At 37.2% G+C, this 16449-nt stretch overlaps 1 protein-coding gene across 1 annotated transcript in view; it reads right to left on the bottom strand.

Moving 5' to 3' along the window:
- The window catches only part of LOC134677059 (uncharacterized), a 46493-nt gene extending 30278 nt beyond the window's left edge, over positions 1-16215 (bottom strand). Inside the window, exons 1-2 of the mRNA XM_063535497.1 lie at positions 15537-16215; positions 5952-6075 (exon numbers count right to left, since the gene is read on the bottom strand). Coding sequence (XP_063391567.1) covers positions 5952-6075; positions 15537-15777 — 365 coding nt within the window. The 5' untranslated portion in view covers positions 15778-16215. The remainder of the gene's footprint in view (positions 1-5951; positions 6076-15536) is intronic.
- Between the last annotated feature and the right edge of the window lie 234 nt (positions 16216-16449).

Genomic DNA, 16449 nt, shown 5'->3' with positions numbered 1-16449 from the left:
GACATATACCTTTTTGTTAAGTGATTATTATACTTTTAACGCGTAGTCTGATCTCTACTTTTGATGCTCCTAGTTTACCCATTTGGTTTTTTTCCAATACGTACTTCGCATGTAGACGAAAAAGCATACCACTTCAAACGCAGAACCGCCATTATACATTTGGCGTGATCCACTAAACACGACCTTCTCTGACACCTGCGGACCAGTTCGTGCATAAAGGTGCGACCACACCGCTGCTTAAAAACGGTGACGGTACGGCATCGCAGTGACGCATTGTAAGCGCACCGTTTATTGCGTGCCATCCACACCTCGGAGTAATTAACAACGGAGACGCCATGCCTAAAATTTTCGGTACAAAATAGTCTGCCGTTTTTTGCGGGGGAGGGGCACATCAAATGTATAGGTACGTCATGTCAGATAAACGTCAGTCCATACATATGGTTGACCATTGGCCGCCTATTTTCGACAGAGGGGAATGCCTGTTAATGGAGGCTCCATTGTTAATTACTCCGAGATCCACACAGAGCGGCTACCGCAAAAACCGAAATTCGCAAATTACGGGGATCTTTCTCTTTTACTCCAATGAAGGCGTAATTTGAGTGACAGAGAAAAATCCCCGCAATTTGCGAACTTCAATTTTCGCGGTTATAGCCCTGCTGCTCAAAATACGCTGACGGTGCGGAATCGCAGTGACGTGCCGTAAACTTTACGATTTTATTATGCGATAAAATCACAGATTAATAAATAAATCCCATCGGCGTGTTTTAAGGACTCACGCTAGACTGGGCCGTGCCCGGGCCGAGGCATCCGACATGTAATTTTCTATGACGGCTGATCGGTGATCGGTGACCTGAGTTATCTTTTAAGCAGCGGTGTGAAGAGCATGCGATAAAAACGATAGAGTTGCCAAGAAAAGTCTGCCGCGATTTTGATAGCCCACGCAGTGCAAGTGTTATTTTAAACGTCCAACTTCTACAAAACTATGACGTATAAATAACATTTGCACTGCGTGGGTTATCAAAATTGCTGCAGACGTTTCTTGGACCAGGCGCGTGAACTCGTAGGTATACGATTTTAGCTACATTGCGCACCATTGTATGTACATACATCAATTCAGCCGACCAATCAAATAACGCAATGTAATGAAACTCACAAGCGAGTTCTCGCACCGTCTAAATGAGCCCTTACGGTGCGTCACTGCGATTCCGCACCGTCACAGTTTGCAGTGGTGTGGACGCACCTTAATTCGTGTTCAGACTCGGACGGTGAAAGTGAACGAAATGCGTCATGTGTGCGAGTTCGATTCTTTGATAAGCAAATATGTGTGACTTTCGCTTTTTACTATGGTAAACATGTAAATTACTAACTAAGTGTTGATAATTTTTTTTTTTTTATATAAATATATAAATTTAAAACATTTGAAGTTTGTTCTCAATTAGATACTCTTTTGTGTCTTATATGATACAAGTATCTCGAGCGTTTTGCTACCAATGTGTATTTTATAAGTGCTAATATAGTATTTTATAATCGTGATATAATAGACAGCTTTTCAGTCGAGTACCGTGTTAAGGCAACAAAGCATGCTGAGTTGCCTAAGTGAGGTACGAGGGTGAAAAGCTTGATTGTGTCACTATTGTATACAATACTTTTTCTACGAGTAAAATTATACTTTTTTTACTGTTTTATGCTAAAACAAAATAAAATATTTAGTAGTAGTAGTAGTAAAATACTTTATTGTACAAAAAGAAACAAAACATGAAATAACACACATCATTAGTACAAAGGCGAACTTATCCCTTTCAGGGACCGTTTCCAGTTAACCTTTGAGCAATTGAGGATATTTATTTTATTTTGTTTTTGCCAGCCTGCCGCCTGAACCTTCCCCGCCGCCCTTAGTCGTCCTACCCCAGCGCCCCCGTAAAGCGCAGGCGAGGACTCATTTAAGCGGTCAGTCTATACTTTTCAAACTGTGGGTCGCGACCCCCTGGGGGGTCGCGAAGCCTCTGCCAGCCTTAATACAATACATAAGCGAAACATTTTGTTCGTCCTAAGGGGGTCGAGTTACGAAAAAGTTTGAAAAACACCACTAGACCATAGACCACTATAGTATGTATAAGTTACTCTATGGTTTACTAAACATAGTGCTGCACTCTGGCGGCAGAACTTTGCAGTAATACTACATTGTACAGTCGACGTCAAAGAGATCTTTACGACTAACGTTACAAAAAATTATTTACACGACTACTACGGGTGACCAGAGGGCTGGGTACTTCCTTGCCCAACGAATTGGCATTGCCATTCAGCGCGGCAATGCCACCAGCCTTCTGGGCACCCTACCATCCGGCGCCGAGCTAGCTCCCATTTTTTATCTGTAAATATGTGTATATAGTTGTTAGAGTTTAGTTTTAGTTTTAATTTTAATTTTTAGTTTAATTATTTTGTTAATTCTTTTATTTTTGCTACCTCAATAAATATTTACACGACTTTATTGTCATAGCATTTAGGTCGTGTAAACATTTTTTTGTTACTTTGGCTGTAAATTTCTCTTTGACGTCGACTGTACTCGTACCAAGTTGTCTATGGACTGACATGGCTATTTGTAACTACGTTACGTACAAATCATGTAGAAATAGCAATACATTTGACGTCCCCTCCCCCGCAAAAATCGGTAAACTGTTTTGTACAGAAAATGATAGCCATGACGTCTCCAGTTACTATTTAAATCGTTGGGTGACAAGCAAAAGTCACGAAGTACCACCACAAGTTCATAGCCATAGTGAACCATATTAGTACTAAAAGAAGGTCGATTTTTGTTTAATTTTTTTTAGTATATAGTGACTTTTGCTTGTCATCTGACCTGATGAAACGCTCTAAGAGTAGTGTCAATGAACAGTGAAACCATTACGTAAATACTACACATACGCTAACCGACTTAATAAAATGGAGCTTATGTGCTAACCAAACACCATTGTTTGAGTAGAAAAGCAAATTTCTCCAGTGACAGTGTCAAATTTCGTTTCCTATGAGCATGCGCAAGTATTTGTTGAACGTGAGGAAAATTAGGTGTTGAATGACATACAGGGTGACTGAAAAGTCTGCAGCCATTTTGATAGCCCACGCAGCGCAAGTGTTATTTTAAACGTCAAACTTCTATGAAATTATGACGTATACCTTCCAACCCAGAGGGTAAACTTTGGGATTAGTCCGGTTTCCTCACGATGTTTTCCTTCACCGAAAAGCGACTGGGAAATATCAAATGATGGTACACTTCTTATGACTCCTCTACACGATGGGCCAACGCCGGCCACTCCTTGAGACGCAGCCATGTGGTAGAATGAGATAGCAATATCACTTGCTCGCTCTAATGCGTCCCTTGGACTGGCCGGCGTTGGCCCAGCCATTACATAAGTTCCGAAAAACTCATTGGTAAGAACCGGGTTTGAACCCGCGCCCTCCGGATTGCAAGTCGCTCTTACCGCTAGGCCACCAGTGCTCCATATCGGATACAGATCGAATAAGCTTAAATTCGAATCAGGCAGTGAGTCAGTCTTTTCGACATATGTTTATACCAAAGAAAGCAGGATGTTTATGTGGGCGAGAGAAACTCATAGTAATTATGCTCTACATGCGTTTGACGCTATTAGTCCACTCAGCTATAAAGAATCTTAAGCGGAGCGACGAGCTCTAAAGATAGGATCTTTTTGAATCACTCGGGTGATGTGGTTTTCGTAATGTGGTCTTGTACTTAATTGGGTATTTTCTATGGGAAGTGGTTGTAAATGGTTAGTTAGTAGTATGATTGGTAATGTAGGAATCTGAGATAATGTTGTAATTGCTAGATTTAAGTACATACCGGGTATGGCCTGTAATATGAGCAAAAAATTAAAGTATAGGCTGAACTCTTCATACTGCCCAACATTAGTTCAGCGACTTTTAAAAATAACTTGCATTTTGATTTTTAATACACTTTAAAGTTTATTCTAAGACGCAATGTATTGCGAATTTTGTCATGTTTTAGGCGTGGCAAGCAACGTCAATCACAATGATAATGGCGTCCATTGAAGATAATATTTATTTTGTATGAAAAATAGGAAGTCTAAAGACTTCATAATTTTTAAAAGTTGTTGAACAAAAGTATCACCTTTTGAGGAGTACAATCTATGTTTTAATTATTTGCTCGTGTTTCAGGCCACACCCGGTATAAGTGCAGGTACGGGGGAAGTAGTCCTCATATTGCTATCATCACGTTATAATATCTTAACTTCAATATCATAAAACATAGTCATTCATTATTAATATTATTATAAATAGGTACTAAATAAAAATGGGAAGACCAATATTACAGCGTTAAAAATTTTAAAAACATTACTTAGCGCCACTTGCACCACCCCACACTAACCCGTGGTTAACCGGTTAAACCGTTAACCCAGTGAAAATTGTACTGGTAACCATGGTAACTCCAGGTTTAACCGGTTAACCCCGGGTTAGAAAATGTTGCAAGTTTCTTTTCCGATTTTATATCACATTCAAAATGTCATCAAGTATACTTTGCCGTGACTTTACCCCATTACAAGATATGTTATATTAATTTTTAACAAGCAGAAACGTTTGCGAACGATGCTATAATAGTATTTTATGCAACCGTTGTTTAAGAGAGGTCAAAAAAGGCGAGTGGCGTGAGTAACAATTTGAGGCGAAGCCGAAAATTGTTAATAAAGACGCCACGAGTATTTTTTGACTCAGTTAAACAACGTTGCATACAATACTTTTTCTACGACCAAGCACTTACTTTGAACTAAAATTGTAATTTTAACAAATATTTTTATATCAAGAAGTAGCAAAAATGGAGGGTACGGGCGGGAAAAGAATGAATGAATGAATAAAATTACAAAAAAATGGCTATGGTTCACTTATTTGTCAGAGATGACATTTAAAATAAGGTTGGCAACACTGTATTTCATTCAATATTTTTTAAGTGGTCACTACACGAAGTATCGTAAAATCGCCAAAAAGATACTGCGTGTATGCACAAATTCTTTTTTGGGGAATAGACTAAAGACTTGTCTTGACAACTATAAGGTAGGGTTTTAAAGGTGTGTGCACGACCCTTTAAATGACAAATAAAAGTACGGGAGTAGAAAAACGTATTTAAACCAATTCCAATATGACTATCGACAATATGACTATTTCCAATATGACGTGTTGATGCCAAGATGCGTGAAGAATGTTTGAGGTTCTATGAGAAGATGGATGCACGTCCTTCTACTGTTTATTAAAATGTGTTAATTTATGTTTTTGTAACTTTTGATGACTTGTATACATATTGTATTCTTTTTCTTTAATCTTTAAGTTAGCAGTGGTTTGGTGTTTTTACTGTTATGCTGTTTAACTTTTTTGAAATAAATAAATGATTTGGAAATCCGGTGGTGTAACGCACTGACGGTAGACGTCGCTACAGTCCCCTAGATCCAATATGGTGGAAAGATTTGCTGGCTATGTATGAGGTCTTGGTGGCTCAGTTGGCAGAGCGCTGGAGTATCGATCCAGAGGCCGTGAGTTCAACTGCCGTATTCGAACTTCAAGATATTCACAAGAGACGACACGTACTAGATCCATTCTAGATAAGTTATAGTTTAGATATCAACTAATTCTCTTTTGCAGCGCAATTCGGGCAACCAATGTCACTTTTACGTTAGAGTAAGATGAGAATTGATGTGAATTGGATCTCTAAGTCATATCCTGTGGAAATCGTTCAAGAGTATCTCCAGAATCGCGCAAATGTCCAAGACAGGTTAAAACTTAAACATATCGTTATCGTATCTTGGTGATGTCTAAAAGATGTATAATAGATGTCTATTTTAAAATCCGAATCGGGCCCCAAGTCTCAACCTTGGCAGTATTTTTCCACTTTTAAATTTATTCTGGGCTTAACATAATAGTCGTAGTCTTACCTAGCCACACCATGTTGCACGAGATCCGCTAACGAGGTGAGAGAGTCCTCCACCTCCTTCCCTAGTTGCGAGGGTAGCTCCTCCATGGACCTGCCGGAAGAACTGGCTTCAGCATCTGCCGCCGCTGAAACAAAAAAACATACAAATAAATAGTTATTTATTTTACAAAGTGGCAAAGTTGTTGTTTAAGCGAAAGATTCCGAAATTGAACCACGAGCGTAGCGAGTTTTGAGTAAAATGTAACCACTTAATCTATTTGTCGATCAGCCTCCGAACAGTCCGAACTAGCTTTAATAAACATTAAGCATTCAATAGAAACCTGCTAATACCAGGCTCCCATACTAACAATGCAGTGAAAGTGAAAACTAAGTTCCCACGAACATACTTTCAATTATTCCTTAAATGTATATCGATTTTTAATATGGGAACGCATGGTTTATGGATTTTTGTGATTTGATTTCGAGTTGATTGTGTGAATTTGTAGCAGTTTAGCATGACTCCGATGGCAAATTGGTATTGAAATTATCTTATTTTTACAATGAAACTAACTAAGTAGATTTATAATTCATCCTTTTTTCAAAATGTGTAATAAAAACCTATAAGCCTAGTATAAAATGCTGATGAGATCGACATCAAAATCAAAGTGAGTTGTTAAGATTTTGAAAGTGGAAATCGTTTTCTCCCGAAATGGAAACTCCATCAAAAAATATCTCCTGTCAGTTCTCCAAACTTTTCTCTAAATAATCATATCATATGTCTTAAAAACTCTCCAAAACAATTAAGGTACTTATACGAGTTATGTTTATGTGATACACTATATAATACACCCACAGCTGTGACCTTTTAATAAGGTAGTAGGTATTCTAAAAAGGTAGTAATTAATTATATCTGCGCCATCTTCCCTAAAATCAATGATAAGTCAGCTTTCCAAAAATGTAGATCTCACCGAATTTTTAAATCTCGGTCACCAGGTCTCCCATAAGTCAAGTTTTGGCCAAATCGAAACCAGTTTTGTGGGTGAAAGTGCTATATGACGATTTTAATTAATTTTGCGTTTTTAAATTACACTTTTGAATAGAAAAGCAATCAAAATTTCGAGGTTTTAGAAATTAGTTTCACTTTAAAAATTGGTATAAAGAAACGAACGAGTTCTGGATAATTATTAGAATGGCGTTAATTTGCGAAAATTCGTATTAATTCGAAATCAATCGCGTCGAGTTTTGTATTTTTGGTGGTACTTTTTACTATATTTATTTGCGTATTTATTTTTGTGGTGGGAAGGTGGTATCATTAATAAGCAAAATATGCAAGTAAATATAAGGGGTCAGTACTGATTTATTTTTCGTATTTCGCAGATTAGCAAAGTATTACTTTTGTTTTAATTGAAGATGTTCTGAGACTAAAACGAGAAGCTGGTAGCTTTGGAATTTGAATATACAGCTGTATTTGGAGCACTGGCACCTGTTTCACCACTATGACAATGTCTCATGACAATGACAATTAGTCCATCGTTGGTCCAACAAGTAAATACAGGGTGATTTTTAGGCTTTAAGATTCGATTAGCGTTTTATATAAACGATCGCACTTGCCTAAGCAGTAATTATTACAAGCTTTTATTTTAGTTTCACCTGACCGTTGTCTGTCTGTCTGTCTGTGTGTAATCAAATCTTGCAAGTTAAATTTGATTCACTTCCCGGTTTCCGATTGAGCTGAAATTTTGCATGCATGTATAAATCGCATGACAATGCAATATTATGGTACTATCGAGCTGATCTGATGATGGAGACAGGAGGTGGCCATAGGGGGTGCGCCAAAGTTCATATAAAATTGCAAATTCGATTATTGAAACTCCGAAAATGTATCTCATATAATTTTACATCCTAATGATCATTGTACATTTTCATTTTAAACAATACTCATTGGAACTTCGAATTTATTATATTCATAATGTCATTCTACATAAATTTCTCTATTACTAAAATTTATGCATATATTATTACTCGACATGTCGATTTTGACATATTTGATTTTATTTATAACAGAATGCACCTGTAGGTCAAGTCAGGTTAAAATCCTGCCAGAAAGGTGGGTTAGGTTAGAACTGCGACCCTCACAGAACCGAAATGCTCCCAGAAAGGTGGGTTAGGTTAGGTTAGAACTGCGACCCTCACAGAATCGAAATGCTGCCAGAAAGGTGGGTTAGGTTAGGTTAGAACTGCGACCCTCACAGAACCGAAATGCTGCCAGAAGGGTGGGTTAGGTTAGGTTAGAACTGTAACCCTCACAGAACCGAAATGCTGCCAGTATGGTGGGTTAGGTTATGTTAGAACTGCGACCCTCACAGAACCGAAATGCTGCCGGAAAGGTGGGTTAGGTTAGGTTAGAACTGCGACCCTCACAGAACCGAAATGCTGTCAGAATGGTGGGTTAGGTTAGGTAAGAACCTCACAGAACCGAAATCCTGTGACCCTCACAGTGAGCGAGCGTAGCGAGAGCAAATGCTCGCCTTAGTCTTCGAGAAATTCTTACAAATAACATTATGGGCACAGATACATTCTCAGTGACAATATTATGAGTAAAAAAAAACGGATTATGTATCGTTATGAATAATGTAGGTAGTAGCACAAAAAACTATTAAAAAAATATATGAGTAACAAGTTTCGGAGAAACGATGATTATGACTACAAAGCGGTATTATTAGAAATATTCGAATAATGAATTGTATATGAGCCAATATGGACCCGGCCATAGGAACTCTGTGATGAAACAATGCAACGTAATTGTGTTAGGGGTTTTTAAAATCGTCTCGATGAGTATTAGTTGTCTGTCGTAAGAAAAGTACAGTCAGCGATAAAAGCTTGTACCAAAAATGAAATTTTTGCCAAAAACTTATTATTATACACAAAAACTTTGTTGAAAGTACTTCGTAGAAAAGAGCCGTAAAAAACTAAAATACCAGTGCGATATGCCCTGTCAATCCGGAATCAGATTATCTTTTGTTTTCTAATTAATCTAATTCCTATTAATGAAGGTTAGTAGCACCTGAGAATAATAGATAATTTTTGTTCCAATTTTCATTCTTACCGATATATCGATCGTGAGATTTATTTTCATCATGTCAACTTATATGACATTTATCTAAAATCGGAAACCGTTGACGTTTCAATTGAGAACAATGGATATTTTGCCAGTTTTTTAGCAGAGATTAGAAAATTTATTGCCACGGTCTGGGTCAATGATACTGGGAATTTCCGGTTTAAAGTAGTATTAATTTCCGTGTGATGTGATGCTGATACTACATTAAATATATCTTTCACTACATTAAGGATGACTCACGTTAGACCGGGCCGTGTCCGGGCCGGAGCTTCCGGGGCTTACTTTTCTATGAGGGTGAGGTGAGGCTACAGGTGATCCCGTGATGCTTTCCAAAGAAAACGATATCCGGAAGCTTCGTCCCGGACACGGCCCATCGTTAACGAGACGATTTGATATGCGTACAATACATCACGCAAAGATGTAACTATAATGAGAATTTGCTATTAAGTATTCACTCGTAAATATTACTTTCTATTGTGACAATGTGAGATATGGAAATTACGAGTTTAGAACTACTTTATCTTTTATGCTTGTTGACTCTGACATTAAAATTGCCTGTTTATCGTTTTATGCATTTCACACATGCTCTGTTTACTCATTAATTTACAGTTTGAATGCACGGTTTGTGATATATCAGGGTCATAGACATTTGTGATCGAGCGTTAGCGAAGGTCTCTGTTTCAGTTTAGGCAAAAATGCCTTTGTACTTAGGTATATCGGTATATCCAAATTTGTTCTCCTCTGCAGGTCGCATTTCTCAACCGTATTTTCATGAAATTGTATCTAGTTAGATATAATTTTTCTGACGTTTCGTTTCTTGGAAAAAGTACAGAAATCACAGAAAAAAAATTAAAAAAAAACGGGACTCAAAATAAGCACTTGAAGAAATATCAAACTTTGATCTCTTTTCTCTTGATCTCTTGTCCTTTCTATTGACCCAATATTAAAGCTGTCAGTAACTTTAGCACATTAATTTTATTGTGATTTCCTAGCGTATTTCTGCCCAATCTTTCAGCAATTTTGTTAAATTTTTGCTGCGTGAACATTTGCTCCACTGTCGTCATTAGATTCTGGAAATTATAGAATGGCGACAATCTAGACAAACCATTATCCATATCCAGACATTATCACGCAAAATTATCGTCCGTAAACCGACATTACAGACAGCCATTTTTAGTGTTCCGTACAAAACTTTGTTCACGGAACACTTATGGGATCACTTCGGTCTTGTTTATATGTAAAATTAGTAATTGATAACATCACACCAAGCTAACTCAGTACCGATTTTGATAGCACATACTGTGCAAATGTTATTCTAAACGCCAAACTTTTATGAAATTATGACGCGTGCCTGTGTACTTACATTGCGTGTGCTATCAAAATCGTTGCAGAGTGCAGACTTATATTGGTCTAACTCTATAATATATATAGTTTCTTGCATTTACATCATTTTGTATCAAAAACTCTGATATCTCTTTTCATATTTGTCCAAGTAAGCGACATTCATGTACAAAGATTGTCATTTCGCTGGCCTGGGAACCACTTTCGTTTCTTATCTCGCCATTTAACATGTCACGATGACAATGTCAATGTCTTAGCTTCGTAATGGAGAGAAATTTGACATGATAATAATGATATTTGTATCTGACAGACAATATTTTACGAGGATTGTCTTTTTGACTATTTAAATGCCTGACCCCACATCGTTGCGCACCGTAAAAAACTAAATGATTCATATAATAGTTTAATAAATGTTAAGTATGTGTTGTGCTAATTAATTTTCACCACACCAGCTCGGAAAGGCTTACTTTGCACTTCAAGAACTGATAGCAAAGTTGCATTTTATTCACATGTGAGGAAAAGTAACCAAATGCATATTTCGAGTTGTTTTCTTATGTTTGCTGGTAGGATTGCCTTTTTAAGATGATTTTGGACGATAAATATTAAATAACTTTTATTTAGATTTGATTTGGTTTGATTTTGTTTGATATTTTACATTTAATATTTGCTTCGGATTGGTGTGGTGAAAAATTTTGTGTTTCACTCGGGGGCAAATTTTGTTTAACCCTCGTGCTTTGAAACCCTCGCAACGCTCAAGATTCCATTTTTCGAATCTTTCGCTTGTTCGGGTATCAATATTAGCACGAGCGGTTAAACAACAACTTTGCCTCCTTGTGAAACAAATAACTATTGTATGTGGCAGACAATATTTTACGAGGAATGTCTATTGGACTATTTAAATGTCGAATACCCTTCATCATTGCGCATCGTAAAAATAACAAATTTGAGTCATATTAGTTCAATAAAGGTATTGTGCTAATTAATTTGTATTTCTATTCGGTATGCATCTTATTGTCATCGCATAAGTAAATAAGTATGTCAATTAAATATTAAGTTTCTGTCACCCGGTCAACGGCTAGTAAAACTTTGGTCGCGTCTTATAAGTATTAGCGCTCTCCAAACAAGACCAAAAACCGGGCAAGTGCGAGTCGGACTCGCGCACGAAGGGTTCCGTACCATAATGCAAAAAACGGTAAAAAAAAACGGTCACCCATCCAAGTACTGACCCCGCCCGACGTTGCTTAACTTTGGTCAAAAATCACGCTTGTTGTATGGGAGCCCCACTTAAATCTTTATTTTATTCTGTTTTTAGTATTTGTTGTTATAGCGGCAACAGAAATACATCATCTGTGAAAATTTCAACTGTCTAGCTATCACGGTTCGTGAAATACAGCCTGGTGACAGACGGACGGACGGACGGACGGACGGACGGACGGACGGACGGACAGCGAAGTCTTAGTAATAGGGTCCGTTTTACCCTTTGGGTACGGAACCCCAAAAATTGCCAATCGGGGGAAATAATTCGTTTACTAAAGTTGACAAGCCGATAATAATCGTTTGTCCCTTTCCATCATACCGATACGTCGGAAAGGGACAAACGATTATTATCAGCTTGTTAACTTCAGTAAACGTTTATGAATAAGGGGGTTAGTGTTAGAGCCATATCAAAAACCGGGCAAGTGCGAGTCGGACTCGCGCACGAAGGGTTCCGTGCCATAATGCAAAAAAAAAACAATAAAAAACGGTCACCCATCCAAGTACTGACCCCGCCCGACGTTGCTTAACTTTGGTCAAAAATCACGTTTGTTGTATGGGAGCCCCACTTAAATCTTTATTTTATTCTGTTTTTAGTATTTGTTGTTATAGCGGCAACAGAAATACATCATCTGTGAAAATTTCAACTGTCTAGCTATCACGGTTCGTGAGATACAGCCTGGTGACAGACGGACGGACGGACGGACGGACAGCGAAGTCTTAGTAATAGGGTCCCGTTTTACCCTTTGGGTACGGAACCCTAAAAAGATATTAACGCAGGAGTATATTATAATTAATCCTAAGATCGTTATTTTTAGTTTTTCGTAAATAAGTCGTAAACGGTAGACCATAGCAAAAAATTGTCTTCTACGTAAATATTTTTTATAAAATTTTCTACAAAATAAATATACAGGTTGTCCCAAAAATATCACGTTAAACTGACACTGGAGGTAAATATTAAATGAAAACAGCCTGCATACCTTGAAAATGTTTACTCTCAAATTAACTTTAAGGGCTTTCCAAGTGGATACCGGCACCGTCAGAGGGTGTCCTCCCTCTAATGTCAGTTTGACGTGCTACTTTTGGAACACCCTGTATATTCTGTACCTACTAACTTAGTTATTAAGTCAAAATTGTTACTAACATTATATGGATCTTTGATCTGAAATAAATGATTTTTTTTAAATCTATTTTGTAGAAAATTTGTATACAGATTATTTACCTATAGTCCGTTTTTTTAGCATTAGAAAGAATTTCGCAGAAGTAAGCTGGTGGTTCCAAATCCGGCACTTGTAGCGGTAATAATTTGAAGTAAATTATATGTATTAACCATGCTACATTAGATAATTCAATAATTATGAACAATTAAAGAGCCTGATAAAAACAGCACGCTTGCTTCTGTGGAGTTCTTTCTAATGCTAAAAAAAACGAACTATAAACGAGTATCTTTTGCTATGGATGGGCAACTATGAGCTACAGGCTACCGTTTACGAATTATTTGCGAAAAACTATTAAAGGGACCTTTGAATTTTAATGATTTTATTAATAAATGATTGAATTGAATTGATATTGACTGCTTCCGCCTTTTGCATCAGGTTACAGCTATCTTATTAGTACGTACCTACTGGTTACAATCACAGTGTCTATATTTTTTCAGTAGTCTATTATTAACACTAAACTTTATAAAACAAAGTTCCCTCCGCGTCTGTCTGTGTGTTAGTTTGTATCATCATCATCATCTCAGCCATAAGACGTCCACTGCTGAACATAGGCCTCCCCCTTCATGATGGAGGAGTGAATGCCAATAATCGCCACGCTTGGCAGGCGGGTTGAGTTAGTTTGTATGTTTGCGCTAAACTCAAAAACTACTGAACGGATTTTCATGCGGTTTTCACCTATCGATAGAATGATTCTCGAGGAAAGTTTAAGTGTATAATTTGTCAACCCGTGCGAAGCTGGAGCGGGCTGCTAGTTACTTATATGTAAAAGATAAGTCACCAAAAAGGCAGTTTACTAACAACACTGCAACAATCAGCTGTCAAGATGTCTAATGATAATGATAAAGAGGTACGGTGTTCAAAAAAGTTTAAGACCATATTCGATTTAAGCTTTACTCGACACCTATTTTACAATATAGCTATCTTTACACTATTTTAAAATATTACTATCTCTATTTCTGCGTTAAACCTTCTTTTGGCAATTTATCTTACGTTATACATAATTTTTGCAAGCAATAAGTTTTTTAATTTGGCAAGTAAAGGGTTTTTTGCCAAAAAAAGATTTTTATGTTGAAACACTTGCATTATTTTTCGAAAATATATATAAAAATAAAAAACAAGCTCATTTTAAATATTTTCGGATATACATCTACAACATTTAATGAGAGGTCATTAGCGCACGCATAATGCATACTTGGATGACAGCTATCTTGTTAAGTACGCTCTCGTTTGGACCACGGCAGACATATTACTGAACAGTATGTCTAAGTTAAATAACTTAACTGAAATTGGTTCTTCGTAGTTTTATAACGGGTATAGAATTTAAGTCAAAATTATAGGTCTACCACTAAACTTATGAAGTTGGTAAAGAGTAACTCTTTAGCCCGAAACTCAACTGTTGAGTTTCGGGCTAAATATAGTTTTTTTAAGTGTATTTGAGCACTTGATTTCAGTTAATCGGTCCTCGCTAGAGATACGGGCGGCCGTTTGCTCTTTGTTTCAATAAGAGCTGTATTGGTAGTGGATTGCGGTGTCTATCTCTGTTTAGTGGTTTTAGACAGGTTCCCACAATGGTACGGGTGAACCTGCCCCAGGCTAAATCTAATCTGCCTAAGTCTAGTGTATATATGTTGACTTGTACTATGTTCAGTAACATAGTACAAGTCAGCTTGACGCAGCCAAGCATTGCAGTCTCTAGCTGGCCAGAATAATTATTACATTTATTGTACCTAACATAAATATGATAATAGTTATTTAGCATACTTTTTTCATCCGTCGACTGTGCCCCCTTTATCGGGTAAAATAACATTGTAAGTACTTATGTCTGATCTAGGTTCTATGTTTTTTTTTGTAAATCTACATTGTAAATTAACTAGCAACGTACTGTTTTTTATCTGTTGACTGTGCCCCCTATATCGGGTAGGATGACAGCTATACCGCATGCGGTCACACCATTACGCTGCGGTCGGGTTCAATTGCAGCGCGCACGCTTCCGCCAAGAAAGCGGTATGCGCATATTTATGCGCTCTTTTTAATTAAGAAACTTCTTAATGCGCTGATTTATTAGAAGATAAGTAAGTAGAGTAATCTTTTTAAAGATACTTCTATTCTGCACTCAATCACTACTTAATTAGTTGGCTCAGCGACCCAAAATGATACTTGGTCTCCGACACAAGATACAAGACAACGTCACTTTTCTCGGCCAGGCCAGGAGGCCTGGGCGACCTCTATATTGTTGACTCGAAGTTCGCGCAGTTCCGGACAGATCAGATTCTTTTTAAGATAATTATGTAATGTTATTTTTAATTGGAAAAGATTTTTCGCCCCTGGCTGCTACGTATTAAGAAGGGCGATGCACTTATGTAAATAAAATAAAAAAACTTTTTTTAATTAATAAAGTTTGGTCACCACTGTTTTTGGATAACTTTGTGATAAGTACATAATTTACAGAATATGTGCATGCGAACATACTTATAAAATTTAATACAAGTTTAACCCTGTTCGTATTTTTTTTTGTTTATTAATTTAATTGGACTTAAACACGATAAATCTTAAGGTACAATTTATTTAAGTTAGGTTTGACCTGTTTCTTCATTTCAGAATTTTGCCTATTACAATGTACCTATTAATAAACTAAAGTTTTTTTTATTATTAGGTATAATTACAACATCCATACCTTGCCAACTCTTCCTTTGTTTATCCACTTCCTCGTCCCAAGAGTCCAAAATTTTTCCCGCCTTAACCTTCGCACAATTCCAGGCATCATCTTCCCCCAAACAGTCCAAAATAGACATAAAACTGGGCGCCAAATTCTTCCCCAGACCCATAACAAATTCATAGGATCTTTCTAGCAAACTTGCACTTTCGACCCTACTAAAAACTACGAGTAAAATTAAAAATAAACTTTTCGCCGCCATTTTGGACCGCGCGCGGTGCTTTCTCGGTCCTTCTCAAGGTTAAACTAAGCGAGCCACAGACTCGCAAGCCGTTTTATATGAACCTACTTTCTTCCACAGTAAAGAACTTAACGTGTCTACGCATGCGTACGTTCCATTGCGCGCTTTGATCGAGCAACTTTTTTTTAATTTCCATAATGGCGTCGATGGACAAGGTTTTGAGTTTTACCGCTTTTGTAAATTTTTGTATTTATGACTTTTTCTTTTTAGTGTTCCGCGCTATAATTGGGAAATCACTTATGGTGTCTTTATTGGGAAATGTAGAAAGTTGTATTAGCATAGTTATACCCACATTTTGTCGCCAAATGATTAAATTAGGTATTCAGTTGGCGTTTCGCCTCTATTGTGACGAAGTAATATTGTGTCAGGATACATTTTGAATATAATTTGCAATACGCCAGAATAGTCTTACCTACAGATAAAAAAAAATCATCTTGAAACTTCAGTAATTGTCAATAGAGGTGACAGCAAGGTGTCATCTATTGGGCATTAGCATGTCGAGCACTAGTATGTTTACCTTAGTTATAGGCGAATTCAGAAATATAAGATATGATAGCAAATTGATTTCAATATTAGCTCGATGCACTCATGGTGCACCCATTAAAATTTGCCAGTCATCGCGATGCATTGCAT

Source organism: Cydia fagiglandana, chromosome 25 (assembly GCF_963556715.1).
Source record: "Cydia fagiglandana chromosome 25, ilCydFagi1.1, whole genome shotgun sequence".
NCBI classification, from domain to species: domain Eukaryota; kingdom Metazoa; phylum Arthropoda; class Insecta; order Lepidoptera; family Tortricidae; genus Cydia; species Cydia fagiglandana.
Note: the sequence above shows the minus strand (reverse complement) of the source record. Positions and strands in the feature narration are given on the sequence as shown.